This window comes from Osmerus mordax, chromosome 12 (genome assembly GCF_038355195.1).
Source record: "Osmerus mordax isolate fOsmMor3 chromosome 12, fOsmMor3.pri, whole genome shotgun sequence".
In the NCBI taxonomy this organism is placed as follows: domain Eukaryota; kingdom Metazoa; phylum Chordata; class Actinopteri; order Osmeriformes; family Osmeridae; genus Osmerus; species Osmerus mordax.
In genome coordinates this window covers 1,950,996-1,965,347 of record NC_090061.1, presented here as the reverse complement: position 1 = coordinate 1,965,347, position 14,352 = coordinate 1,950,996, and the positions used below count along the sequence as shown (strand labels likewise).

The 14,352-nt window shown below is 44.1% G+C and overlaps 1 protein-coding gene across 1 annotated transcript in view; it reads left to right on the top strand.

Annotated features, from left to right (window-relative positions):
• The window catches only part of pdgfc (platelet derived growth factor c), a 29,233-nt gene extending 18,832 nt beyond the window's left edge, over nucleotides 1-10,401 (top strand). Inside the window, exons 3-6 of the mRNA XM_067248007.1 lie at nucleotides 3,315-3,495; nucleotides 8,301-8,508; nucleotides 8,725-8,942; nucleotides 9,177-10,401. Of these exons, the coding sequence (XP_067104108.1) occupies nucleotides 3,315-3,495; nucleotides 8,301-8,508; nucleotides 8,725-8,942; nucleotides 9,177-9,290 (721 nt within the window). The 3' untranslated portion in view covers nucleotides 9,291-10,401. The remainder of the gene's footprint in view (nucleotides 1-3,314; nucleotides 3,496-8,300; nucleotides 8,509-8,724; nucleotides 8,943-9,176) is intronic.
• Nucleotides 10,402-14,352: the final 3,951 nt, after the last annotated feature.

Genomic DNA, 14,352 nt, shown 5'->3' with positions numbered 1-14,352 from the left:
AATGCATGTTACTGAAAGGCAGGCCTTTGGTGGTGGTTTGTTAATGAAGACAAGAGCTTCCTGTGCACGCTTGCCTGGACACTTCCCATCCAGGAAGGACTCACCCAGTTAACATGCGCAAGCCGTGCGCTGCTGGAGCAAGATGTATGCTCTCTGTGTGTTGCGTCAATTTTTTAAGATTTAGAGTCAAAGTGAGGCCATTTGTGAAATTGCCTTTGCCCTGTGGTGGCGGCTGATGAATATTGAGAAGCCTGAGGCAGTGATTTGTTTTTCTGAGGCTGCCACGGCGATTGGAAGGGGTCGCATATTTTGTCGGATGACCCCTCCCCTTGCGTGATTGGACGAAAGATGGAGGTCCCTTTGTTTTGGTGACCACTCACAGCCCCCCCTCCCCCCCCCCCCCACCACACACAGATCATTTAAAATTATTCTCTGCTGTTACTGCCTTTGTCTCTGTTGCCATCAATTTGTTTGAGCGCTGCTGAAGAGATCGATTTATGCCCTGCATCATACTCCCCGAGCTGGGGGCTGTGCATCACGGCTGGCCTGGTTAGTATGGAGGACTGCTGACGAGCTGAGCCGATGGTATGGCACCGTGGCTGGTTATTCCTGGAGAGCCCCCTACTGGACGCTAGCAGACATGACGGCGCCTGAACCCCAGAGATGCCATACGTGGCTTTACTGTAGATCCTAATCCCAGAACTTGGATTTAAGATAACATAGGGAAGGATAACAGAAGTGTTGGGCGAGGGGATGAACACAAGTCTCTTCCTCCTTATGTCAGCTGTCTGCCTCGGGGGAGGGTGTCGGTAATTTGAGCCCTCTGGCTCCTACCTTTCTCCATCTTGGATTGGTGGGTGTCTTGTGATGAATGGGGTCAATGTGCAGTCATGACCCCCATATGGGGGGGAGGGTCTAGTGATGATTGACAGCCTTTATGCTAGCCTACCTGCATACAAGACAGCACTTGTAGTCCCAGGGAGACTCGGGAGACAGTAACAACATCAGTTTGCACGGTTGTGGCCATATCTACCTCTCCCTCATTTTTCATTTCTCCTGCTGAGGTAAAAATAAATAACAATGTGTTTTTGATTTGATGAAATCCCAAGACACACAGTTCTGCCAGTCCTACCTTTATTGCAATACGCACGTAGCCTACTATTCCCTCACGAGAATCCTCCACAAAACATATTTGGGGAATACATTCATTCACACAGCACAGTGTTGCTATGTTACCGTTTCCACGGCCCCACAGCACAATACAGGCTGACAAACAAGAAGAAGCGATTCCAGTCCCCCTAATCAGCAGTAGCCTGAAATATAACAAATAAAAGAGGAGGAGAAATGTTATCGCTCTGCGCTGTGAGAGCGAGCCTGAAGCGAACAGCCATCTACAAGATAAGAAAGGAATCTTCAGATAGTCATCTAATATTCAGCGTATCTGACAGGGAGATGGGGATTCATGTAATCCACGGTGCAGGAAAGTCACTGGGTGTTTTCAGCCTTGCTCTGTGTGCTGTTCAGCCGGCAGTCTAGATGAAAACCCACAATGTGTTGGTTACTAAACAGAGCTATTGTAGTTTATCTGTTTCTAATGTGAGTGGGATTGTGTGGGTGTGTGTCAGGGTATTTTGTAAACCTTAAACGAGGGATGTTGAGACTCCCAGAATGGTGTCACAAGCATGCTTGTGTACATTATTAATGTCCCATCTGCCTTTGTCAGATACTCTACATGGTACTCGAACTAAAGCTGAAGGATGAATGCAAGACCCATTTCCTTCATTTTATCAATGTCACCCACTGATACCCATCGTTTTTGTGATCTTAGTGGGTATGCCTTGCTGAAAGGGTGTGTTTAAGACGATTGTGACATAGAGTTTGAGATGATAAACCGTTTGAAACATGGCATTCCCTCAACCATATAAGTTTCTATCTCTTCTCCTTTGGTCCCGAGACCTTTGGCAAATCAAAGGTTGTCCGGAAATGTTTTCAAGGTTTATTTATCATCTGAGCAAATCCCTTTTTGGTCTTAGTCCTGTGCCCCCGCCAGTTGTTTTTATTGAAAGAATTTCGGACTGCAACAGCCCGACGCGCTCAAAATGTAAACATGTACTCGAAAGCCAAATATCGGTATTGACACCGCTGAATGACGGGTAAATCTGCCTGTCAACAATAGTTGGGTGATTAGTCCCAGGGTTAAGCAGTCTTTGAACTAAGCTTTTATTGAACGCACCGGGGCCGTTGGGTACACAGAGATAGAAATAACAAGGCCTGAACTGCCTTGAAATGCTAAAGTTGGTCGATGTTGGGCTTGTAAAATCAAAGCGTTGTGGAACATGGTCGTATAGCCAAGAGGAGACTGAGTAAATATTTGCCCATTTTTCCCACCCCACATTGTTTATTTGGCTCTTATGGAATTCAATAGAGCAATATAAATCGTATGTGATTCAAGTATGCGAGCCGTTTTGTCACGTTCCGACACAATTCAACATTGGCCAGTAGCCTACTAGAACGGAATTGAGAATACAGTACAGTAGGCGGCTAGGCTCTGTAGCAATCAAGGTCAACCAACATATTAAACAAAACGCAAAATGCTAAACCCCCACAGATTTGTTCTTCATTATTTGGAGCCCATTGAAGTTCCTCACCCAGTAATGTAATTCCTTGCTAAGTGCTTACAAATGCCAAAGTAATTTGTTGTGCAACTTTGTAAACATCAGGAGTTTGTTTTTCGGGCGTGGGCAAAAAGCTGATTTGAGGCGGAACTGTGCTAAACACCGTAATCACTAATGAGCGCAGTGTTTAATTGAAAAATAAATCTTGACAAAAGACTTAATGCGTTCTTGGCATTTAGCGTCAGACTAATAGCCTTGTCCCAAGGTCTGCATCAGCGGCCATTATCACTAACGGAAGCCGAACGAAACCACTAACTACAAACCCACCTGAGGTTGCTGAACACAATGCCGATGCAGCACTCATCTTTTCTCATTTAGTATTGGCTGTAAATAATAGAGGCGCCTTATAACTCCCTGCCGTGACACTGAGCATTAGGAACCGCTGTTAGAAACCGTTTAGCGCTAGCGTTAGCACAGCTCCTTCTCAGAGGGCTGGCGGTGGATGGATGAGGGGGAGGGAAGGAAGGTAAAAGTAATGTTGGGGGGGGGAGCGGTTCAGCAGGACGGAATTACAAGTGGATAAGGACTCAAAGCTGATTGTTATTGTGGCCGCTTTAGAAGAGACAGTTCAGGGGACCACATGCAGCATCGAGTCAAAAGCTTTTACTCAACTTCTCTCTCATTCTCTCTCTTTCTCAGGTATGATTTTGTGGAGATAGAGGAGCCAGCTGAGAGCAGGATTGTGGGCCGCTGGTGTGGCTCTCAGACGGTTCCTGCCTCGCACACGTCCAAAGGCAGCCAGATCCGAGTACGCTTCGCCTCCGACGAGTACTTTCCCTCGTCACCAGGATTCTGCCTTCGCTACTCCCTTCTCCCAGTCGTAAGTTCAGCTCTTCTGTCTCAGAGAAAACACTCAATCACTCTCACAAGTGGCATTTGGTCGATTGCCTACAACGGTTTTGATTGTGCATCTTCCACAGTTTTTGTTTTGGTGGCATTTACTTAATGAGCTGCTGGGAGGATGATTGGTCATTTGGCGGTTGGAAAGAGTGTATGAGGTCGATGCATGGATGTAAGCGTGTTGGAGAGGCATGGTGGTGTCGGGGATTAAGCCAGACTATCCGGAGTCAAGGACTCTGTTAAAATGTGGTCTGTTGCACTCCCCTCCAAAGGCCTCCACACAGACACACACACCTCCGGATCATCTCATTTACATTTAGTCATTTAGCAGACGCTCTTATCCAGAGCGACTTACAGTAAGTACAGGGACATTCCCCCCGAAGCAAGTAGGGTGAAGTGCCTTGTCCAAGGACACAACGTCATTTTGCACGGCTGGGAATCGAACTGGCAACCTTCAGATTACTAGCCCGACTCCCTCACCACTCAGCCATCTGACTCCCTTCTCCCATCTCCTTTCTTTTCTCTCATTACATCCTTTCACTCCTGTGTCTCCCTCGCCGGTCTTTTTCCTCTGCCGAGACCACACACATCAGCCCCATTCTTCCCAGCTTACTGAAGCCCAGAGACGAACCAAAGCTGTGTTTTAACCTGCCATGTCGCAGTCCCGTTCACTCGCTCTAAGTAAACACCTGTACTCTTCATTAATCTAGAGTAGCCTGCAGCGTAGGGAAGTCTCTGTTTCTGACAAGAACAAATGCAGATGGAAGGTCAGGGACAGGGTGTCTGTCTGTCAGTTGGCCTTTTCCTTTTTCTAGAATAAGATTTTGTTCCTTTTTTTTCTTTTCATCTACTTTCAGATTTGTTTATTAGTTTAGACTCAGTTTATTATCGCTGCATTCTTCCTCTTTTCTTTTGTTTGCTACCTTGGCAGCTCATTTAATCCATGTGTGTATCAACTCAAATGCACAATCCTGAATTTTTAGAACAGGTATAAAGGACTTTACCGTTTCTTGGGATTGTCCTGTTCCCTGTTTCAGCTGTGATGCTCCATATGGGTTTCTTATGCTTTTACACAAATGGTTTTCTTTGATAACGTCTGAGCACTGAGATTTTGGCAATCTAATATCATGAACTGACAACTGTTTTATTGTGGTGCTTTCCACATCTCCACACTCCCGTCTCCATTTACATAGCATCCAACTACAGAAGGTAATTTTCTGAAATCTATCCTCTTCCGGAAATTATTTTTGTAGACAAGTTTGTTTTTGATATGATACCCTTCAGCTGCACTCATTCAAGCCTAAACCACAACCTCACCATCTCCACTAAATTAGGTTCATTGTTTTTTATTGAACAAAGACATGTCGTCTATATTTTTCATAAGAAAGGTGATGCATGATAGCTTATATGAAAATACATCTTGTTATATCAAGACAGGCAGGCTGACAGACCTAGGTATAAACATGCACACAGGAAACTCATACACACGCTATTGTTTTGAGATGAAACGAGCACAAAGCAGCTTTATCATTCATGTTTTGGCAGTGTTCCAAGAGAGAGTTCGTTTTGAAGAAGCCATGAGAGGAAAGGGTAGCTTGGCCCCACTGCGGCACAGCCTCCCCTGGAGCGTCCATAGGGCGCTGGAAATGCACCCTAGAACAGCCGCGCACTGTTTCCTTGCGGTAAACCATCGCTACTGGAACCTGGGGCTGTTAGGGCAGCAGTTTAGTTTATATTTAAACAAGCAATAATTCCTCTTTACCACTTCCATGGAAAGGGGGGGAAAAGAAAAAAAGAAAATCAGACCGGGTCTGTAATTCACAGGAAGGGTTTTTGGAAAAGTTAAAGGGCCAAGGCGAAAAGGTTGTTGAAACATGACCGGGTGTGGAATAAAGACAGTCTCTGAACAGGAGAACGAGGGAGAGAGAGAGAGGGGGAAAAGGGAGGAACTGATATGTCATTGTCTCTCCAATGTAAGACCTGGGGTGAAATACTGACCCTCCAGTCTGTCCCTGAACTGTCTGCCTGTAGTGGACGGAAGCCCGCCCGTGTCTTGGTCACATGCTGTCCAGATAGAGTCCCATGAAGACCCTTGATGTTGATTTGAGATGGAGGGATGATGGATGAAAAGGAAAGCCTGGATCCTAGATGAGGTGGATTGGTTTATGCCGTGGTGTATTCCTGAGAATCAAAGGCCTGCACAGCTGTTTTTAAACCAACCTCAATTGCAGTGTGTAAATACGGAACTCAAAAGGTTGTTTGAGCTTCTTCTCGTGCGAGGAAGTGGTTTTCAGTTCTGTGTGAAATTGTAGACTGTGTTTCAGAGGTCTATGAAGTTAGTATTTTTAAGCCATCATCTCATCATAGCCATATTGTTACACTAACCTGGGTTTTTGCTTTATGAATTAAAACATGGTTGTACTTTAAGATGAAAATTTGAATAGTCAACAAAGCAGTAAAGTTATCAAAGATAAATGTTTTTTATTTATTAGTTCGACCAAACATCTTTCCTGACTTTAATGTGATGCCCCACATCACTGCTATGTCTTCATCCCCCTCAAACATATTGCAGCTTTAAAAATACATTAACCATGACAACTCTCATCAGTTATGGAAACATTTTACACTTTGATATAACTTTACATTTCATACTTTTCTGGATTGTTACATTCCTATCAAATGTCCTGGCTGGCGATGTATACAGTATAGCATGTGAATACGCATAGTGTTCACCACTGTACATATTTGAGATATTTTTGATCCGGTCAACCTTCTCTCTGTACACATTGTCCACCCTTTCTCCTTTCTGGCAGGATCCTCGGTCTGCAAGCCCTTGTCTACCAGCTCAGCTATTTTCCTTATAAAAGATTGACACAGTCTGCAACCAATTTGAAACACCTTTTAGTAAGACCGTGGAATACAATGGAATCCATTCAGTATTTGAGTTTTATACCTCTGGAGATTAATTCCTGCCCAATGAAGTTGTTTAAGATAAAAGACTTGGTTTCAAACTTAGGGAAGAAAAAAAAAGGTAAGATGTAAGTCAGTTATGAGGCCAAATATTTTCCGGGTTGCTATGCAAGAAGAGGTCATCGCTCTGGTATGTCTGAAGGAGAGGAGTTGATGACTTGTGAATTCTGATAACCCTGACCAAAGAAAACAAGTCCAATCAAAAAGATTAATTGACCCTTTCACTCATTTCTTTATCTGCTTCAGATATTCTTACAATGTTTCCTCATATTCTGATGTAACCAGGGCTAACATTGGTTTTAAGTGTAAGCACGGAGGTTCAACTTATCGATGGCGTTTGACAGCGTGATACGTTCACATCGTGGTTCTCAATGTGATGTCACCTTGTTGCATTGTGTAGCTGAGATGTTATTCTTGCATCGTGCCTTGTGAAAATAAAGAGCATTCCTTGGCTCCAACCACCTTAATACTGTTAGAACCATGCACTTCTGATCCCTGAATATCCACTGTACGTTCTATATGTACCACTTAAGTTGCCTGTGATAAAAGCATCTGCAAAACAAATGAAATGTAAAGGGTACATCTTCCTCAGAGTATTTGAGCCACGTTATAAATAATTTCTATCCAGGCCTGAGAATACCTGAATGTCCATATTTTTTATAATGGCTTCATACGGCTATATAACAGAAACCAGGGCTGTCTACAGTAAAATGGCCCTCGGCACTTTAACTTCAAATGAAAGTAATGAAAGCTACCAGATTCATAACACCTGATTTTACAATTTCTCAGAATTCATGCCAGTCAAATGTTACGGTGGCCGCCTTTTGAGCCCTTTGTTCACAAATTCCTTAATATTCCAGGAGGCTCTCGTCTGCAAACCAAAGCTTTATTCCCACAGTTTTTATCTGTCTCTGAAGGATTTCTTGGCTCCTGCATCTGAGCCGTACTCTACAGAGGGCTGTTAATTGGAAGAGGGTAGCACCGTCCGCATTCACAAGCTGTTAATGGTTTCCATTCCACACACCTACCTACTGCCAAGGCCTTCCTAATAAGAACCACACAGTATGACTTAACCCAAAATATTCAGCCATTACATCAATGTTTTGTTGTGGATTAACTACTGTACAACAATTGGCATTTTGTTACTGGCAATGAAATCGTTGCCTGTCGCATTGCCCTCGTTGAGGTTGTCAACTTTTTTTGAGGTTGTCAACTTTTCTATCTGTGAAGGTCTGTTGTTCTATTCAAACAACTGCTGCTGTTCCTGACCAGTTTTCCTTGCTGTTGTCATGGCAATGCTTTTGACCTGTCAGTCGCAGGAGGATTATTCCGGTATCGCCACGGAGACCAGCAAACTGACATGTCGGACAAGCTCAGCAGTGTCACTAACCAGGAAGGTCGAGAGGATTATAAAATCCTCAGGCATCAATCTGCTGCTTCTCTCTGAGCCTTGAGAACATGCCCAGAGTACTAGCAGTGCTGAGCTGCTCCCCTTAGGAAGGTGCAGGATTCTCTTCTTGGGTGTTTATAAACTTGTCTTTTGTCTACTGGGTCAAAATGCTGCTGTGAGGGTGGTAGGGGTATGGTGCCAATGTTTCCTCAATGGTGGTTTTCTGAATGAATGACTTTGTTCATCCATCTGCACCTGGTATGGGAAGCATCCAAGAATCCCTTTGATATTTAATACCAACTTTTGTTTCCTTTTTGTTTTAGTTTTTTTTACATAAATGGGACAATTTGAGAATTGCCGCTCCGGTGAAACATCCTAAAAGGTAGATGTCCTGACTTGTTCTCCCTCCGGTTGTCTTTCTCCAGAGCATCTCGGAGCCGGAGGTTCTGGTGGCGCTCGCTCCGCCTCTCCAGAGCGTGGACGCCCTCTCTGAGGCCGTGGCTGGCCTCGGCACGGTGGAGGAGGTCATGAAGTACTTAGAGCCGGAACGCTGGCAGCTGGACATGGACGAGCTGTACAAGCCCACCTGGCAAATCCTGGGAAAGTCCTTCATCCACAACAAGAAATCCAGAGGTGAGACAAAATGTCAGTCTGTCAGGGTTGTTTTTTATACCTGAGTTTTGCTTTTTACGCATGTTTTGGTTAAGCTGAGCTCTTCAAACCCTTATATTATCCAAGATTTATTTTGACTCGGTGCAGCATACTGACAGGTCAGTGTTTTAACCCCACCTGTAATCTTCAAACGAGGACCAACTGAAGAAACTCTGTTGGATGCACTTCCTGTTCCAGGAGTAGACCTCAACCTTCTCAGAGAGGAAGTGAAGCTGTACAGCTGCACCCCGCGGAACTTCTCCGTCTCCCTGCGCGAGGAGCTGAAGAGGACAGACGCCATCTTCTGGCCCAGCTGTCTTCTGGTGAGGCGCTGCGGGGGAAACTGTGCCTGCTGCTCTCACCGTTGCTACGACTGCCAGTGCGTCCCAGCCAGGGTCACCAGGAAGTACCACGAGGTAAGAGTTGTCGTGGAAACTATCTGGTTGGTTTTATGAGTAGTTTTAATTTTTAATTTTCATCCAAAGTTGTTGAGGTTTGCCCAAAGTTGTGGGGAAATTCACTCCTCAGTGAAATGTCTGGGGGACAGGGGGCAAAATGGCAAATCGAAACAGATTTGCCGTTTTCAAAAAGGGGACAGGACATGTCCCACCGGTGTATAATAAAACTTCTGCCCCTGCTCTGTGCTGCAGGTCCTCCTGCTGAAACACAGGAGTGGAGGACGAGGGTTGCAGAAATCCATGACTGATGTGCCTCTGGAGCACCACGAAGAGTGTGCCTGTGTGTGTAAAGACGACAGGGACTGACCTGCACACCTGTTGCACCAGAGCCACAGTCGTCCCATGAGCCACTTGAAATGATTCTCTCCTCGTCGTCCCCAGCCCACATCTCATCCCCCCACCCACCCCGACTGGGAGCGAATAAGATGGCTGGCTTGTCCCGGTGCTCTTTGCTAATTGGATGGGAGTGAAACAGGCTAGGTGGATTTGGCTGTAGTGGAGAAACTTTTGTTTATTTGAAGTGCATTTTTAAAAGACACGTGAAACAAACTGAATGCACTGGAACTGGACCTATTGTTTTTTGTTTTTGTCCTGATGATGCTTCTCTTGTGGGTTCCCAGAGATGGGAACAGGTGCTAAGGACTGTATTTGGCTGTTAGTTTAAGAGGACATTTGTCTTTTTTTTCTTTTTTTTTTACCTTTTGGAGGACTTGTTCAAATTCAACACAAATGGCCTCTTCTCTATCGAGTACTTTTGTGTATGCAAGTGTGCTGGCTTTGTGCGCTGCCTCTGGGACATTTATTAATCACATCAAGGAGAAAAAAGAAAGTCCTTTTATCAGTGATACTCAACTTCTTTCTCTCTCCAGATTTTTCCAGCGATTAGATTTTTGGAGTAAAGAAATGGAAGAAAAGATTAAGTAGTGAATCACTGCTGAGCTTGATGATGCAACTGTATTGTGTAAATCAATCTTTATGTTTTGTACTATATCTTTTTTTTCTTTTTTTTTTTTTACCAAAGATACTCAGTGAGTTGATAAAATTGCACACTTAAACCAAATGGGTGTTGTCAGACATCTCAACAGTGGTGTCAAATGCATTTTCTTTAGAGCTCCATCCATATAACCCTAAGTAGTGAGTGGAACATTTAAAATTGTGCGTCTAAGGTATTTATTTTGTTCACCAAAAGTCTAAAATGTGTTTCTTTACAGTATGCTAAACGTGTAGTTATTCATTCATTTGTAGTGTGAATTCTGGTATTTTTTTTTATTTTTTTTACCTACACCATGACACGTGTGGTCATCGTCTCAATACCAAAGTTATTTAACAATACTTTTTTATAATTGTATGTATTTTATTGTACTTTAGAAAAGAAATAAACACAACAGTGTATTACTAGAGATAGTTTTACGCTATAATTTACACCTTAGAGAGATTGAAATATCTTTTTTTTTTATAAACTAGAACCGTTACCCATATCCTCAATAAATGAGTCACAAGAAAGTTTTATCCACACAGTTTATAAACTTTTTCAATGACAAGAGTTAGCAGGTTCTTGGATTCCAATGTATACATCATTACCAATCATCTTCAAAATTGCTACAGGATACAGGATTGTTTGTGTACTGTATACATACAGCACAGTATAAAATGTATGTTTTTTGTGTGTATCAAAAAAATGGGTTTCCCATAATGCAGTGCCAAGAGGTCAGAGGTCAGCATGCCTCAGTCATATTTCTTGAGGTACACATGAGGTAGAAAGGATCATTTGGGGTATTGGTATGCTTAGAAGGAAAAAAAAAAGAAATCTCCCAGGGATGTTTGTACATCAAAATCACCTGGAATTTTATGTCCCACCAGGCTCAGAACATTTTATTTGACCAAGAAAACCTCTTAGCATCCCTGCTCCCTCCCTCCCTCCCACATTTTTTCTCCTCAGACTTTCTCTTTTCTCTCCGTCTCGCTCTCTCTAATGTAATCACCCAAACTAATTCATCATCAAAAACCAGTTAAATCAAATATCACGGAAACATTTGTCCTCGAAGCATTGAACTTCTGTTTCCACCCCACCCTGAGGTCCGACAGTAGATCAGCCCAGTATAACATACCAAGACACTGTCCTCTCTCCTCTGGGCTGTGAGGTCATCTGGAGAGAGCTTCTCATTTGTCCATCTCAGATGGCTGTCCATGCCAATTACTCTGATCTAATGTACATGCTGGCAGAAGTCCGTTGTGACGCCAGATGCTACTGCAGAAACCCTCTGGGTCCCAGGGTGATTTTTATAATATTAAACAGACTCCCTCCTTCCCTCCACCTTATTTTATGTATTTCTCTCCCAGTTTCTAGAGAATCTCTCGACACGAAACAGCGTGTGTATGTGTGTGTGTCAGTCAGGCTGCAGTCCAGTATTTACCATCTCCACCCTCACTCTTCATCCCATTTCCCCCTGACTCACAGAGCCCTACTGTATAAAACATGTTCCATTTGACCCTGTCAAGCTGCAGACGATACGTTGTTTTAACATGGTTGCTTTTCAAAGTCCATTCGTCGGATTGCAAACAAATGACATTAATGGTGTTGCAAGGGATTCCTAAATTTGTTTTTGCCCAAATGTTTATTTTAATTTTCAATATATATGCAGGAGTGAGATCTGACTGGATTTCCTAACATGTGCCAAAAACATTTTTGGGTCTGTGTGAAGTGTGAGAACCTTAACTGTGCATCTTCCTCTTCCTACATTAATCCTCTTTTAAATGACACAATTAATTAACTTGGCGTGTTGACAGCAGCGCTGGTCGCATGGATAGATACCAGGGAAACACTGAACCTGCCGAACTTACAGATTTGACCTTTTCCTTCCCTTGCTGTCCCACCTGACGGCCGTGTCCTTGGTTGGTTCACATTCATCTCCAACTGTAACAAAGCTCCTCCTGAAAACACACTCATATTCTTGCGAAGGCAAGATGTGGGCAGTACAGTAGCTTTTCCAGTCTGTTTTCTGAGTGTTGTCTGGTGAATAAAGGGTGAGTCATCCGGGAAAGGGCTTTCGATGAAGGTAGTTATGGTTCCCTCACCACTGAGGTACCACGGTTGTGTGCTTCTTCAAGGCCTTCAAAACTAGCTTACGCACAAGCACAGCATTGAAGTATTAGTCTAATTCAACTACATTCTAGTTTAACTATGCAGGAATGAGTTAAACTTTCAGTTTTATACTAAGCTACAGAACCAACCCGTTATTCCAGAAACCCTTTGAAAGCCCTTTGCTACATTTTTAGATTGTACAGCATCAACAATCACTCTGGCACACGTCAGCTTTTAGACCACAGTAGTAAAAACAAAACCCTCCCTACTAACATCACCCTCCCATATCCTCGCAACCACTTCATCCTCCTTACGGCACAGTAGCAAACGACTGTGCCGTAAATTCCCACGAGTGCCTGCCATCGATTGCGTTGCGGGATCGTCCATAACACTCCCGTCTATGGGAGCATTGAGTGATCAGAGAGTAGGACGTCATTACTGTGGGAGTATTCGTCTCCAGATGACATCTCCAGTGTTCCTAATTGGTCCTTAGTATGGATGGAGAGGCCATGTTACGTTTTGATAATTATAGTGTTCTTGTGCTGTGGTTTTCGGGGAACGGGCAGCGTTACTGGGAAAAGCAATGTCTCTGACTGGTATTAATCACTGGGTCAGTAAACTGTTTGCCAAGGAGCGCTTGCGAGACCCTCATGTTAAGTATAGGTTAAAATGTTAGACAGATGTCTCCCATTCTGGTTGTAGTAGGCCCAACGGTAATTTATCTGAGTTGTCATTTCTACCGCCAAACATCCTTAAACACGGCTGCATTGGCGGTTGCGTGTCAAACTGCTAGCTTCATCTTAACCGGTGCAGCCAAAGTACAGAGCGTTGCAAGGTTATCACCTAGGCTACTCTACCAATGGTGTTTCCAAGCCTAATGCACTCTGACATGATGCTAACAGCCAATGTCGTTACTCATCTGGTCTAACCCACAGGCCACGAGGCAAATGCATTATTAATAACGTGCAAGGTCAAAAGTAGCAGAATACTTTTCGGGTTAGTTTTCAGTGCTATAAGTGCACGGATGTGCTGTTAGTGCACTTCAAATAATTCGACCATTTAGCCATAGTCTTATCGATCTCCAGATCTAAACTTTGACAGACAGAAACTAGAGAGGCCAGCTGTTTCAAGCATAAAATATGAAATTATATTGATGGATGGATGGACAAAACCCAAAGCACAGACACCTGTTACAGAAGCAGTCATTTGAAAATATTAAACTGTAGGTTTAAAAAAAAAAACAAGTAGGCCATGCCTTCTTAATGCATCGCATCTCAGCCCTCTCCTTTCCTATTAACGCCATACAATAGGAGGCAGCTACAATACAGTTTGAAACGTAATTTTTTTCTACCAATTTCTGTTGCAGTTATTCACTCTACTATTCACTCTACTAGACTGTACATGTGCAAGTGAGAGCCTTGGGTTAGGGTTATCCATGACTCCTCACGGAGTCTCAGCCCCCCCCGACCCCACCCCACCCACCAGGCCTCCCCCCTCCTCTCCTTCTGCCTTGTAAAGGAGGAGGGTGCAGCGACAGCAGACAGAGTGGCCATGAGCTCCCAGGTGACAGATGTGAGCTCCATATGGCCGTGGGTCCTGGAGGTCAGATGCTCTCCCAGGGGCCTGTGGATAATCATCTAGGAGCTCCCTACCAGGGCTCCACTGTTACCCAGCCCCCCACCCCCCATGACACTGACAGATGCACACAGAGACCGGCACTGACACTTGAAAAATGCACCGATAACGTCTCGTGTTTTCTCCCCTACAGCCCCCTCCCCCCCCCCCTCCCCTATTCGTTCCTGAATAGAGGTATTGATGGCATATGTAGACGACATGCTTCTGTGATCTTTATACGTCTGTGTTGCTGGGAGTGGAGACGGTTTGCTTTTGTTTGGTCATCGCTCACTTCTGAGAGGGTGAGGTACACCTTGACTAGGCAACTGTGTTTTATGTTTATGGTGCGGCATATACACAGTAAAGACAATACAGCTCCGACATTGATCTGTTTCGATCGAGTGGACGGGGGTGCCATTCTGGGAGCATAAATTAACAAGGAATGGATGGTCTGGATGAATGGAGAACTGTCACTGCGCCAGAGAATCCTGACTGCTGGCACCATTTTCTATTCTGAGTTTATTATTTTCTGTCTGGGGCTGCTGTGTAGGAGTGTGTGGGATTTACAGTTTGGATATGGTTAGTGGAGGGGAGTGAGCTTCCTCCTTCTGATGAATTAGCCATGGGTCCGCTCACTGTGAACACCAACTTCCAACAGTCCAACTCCATTTG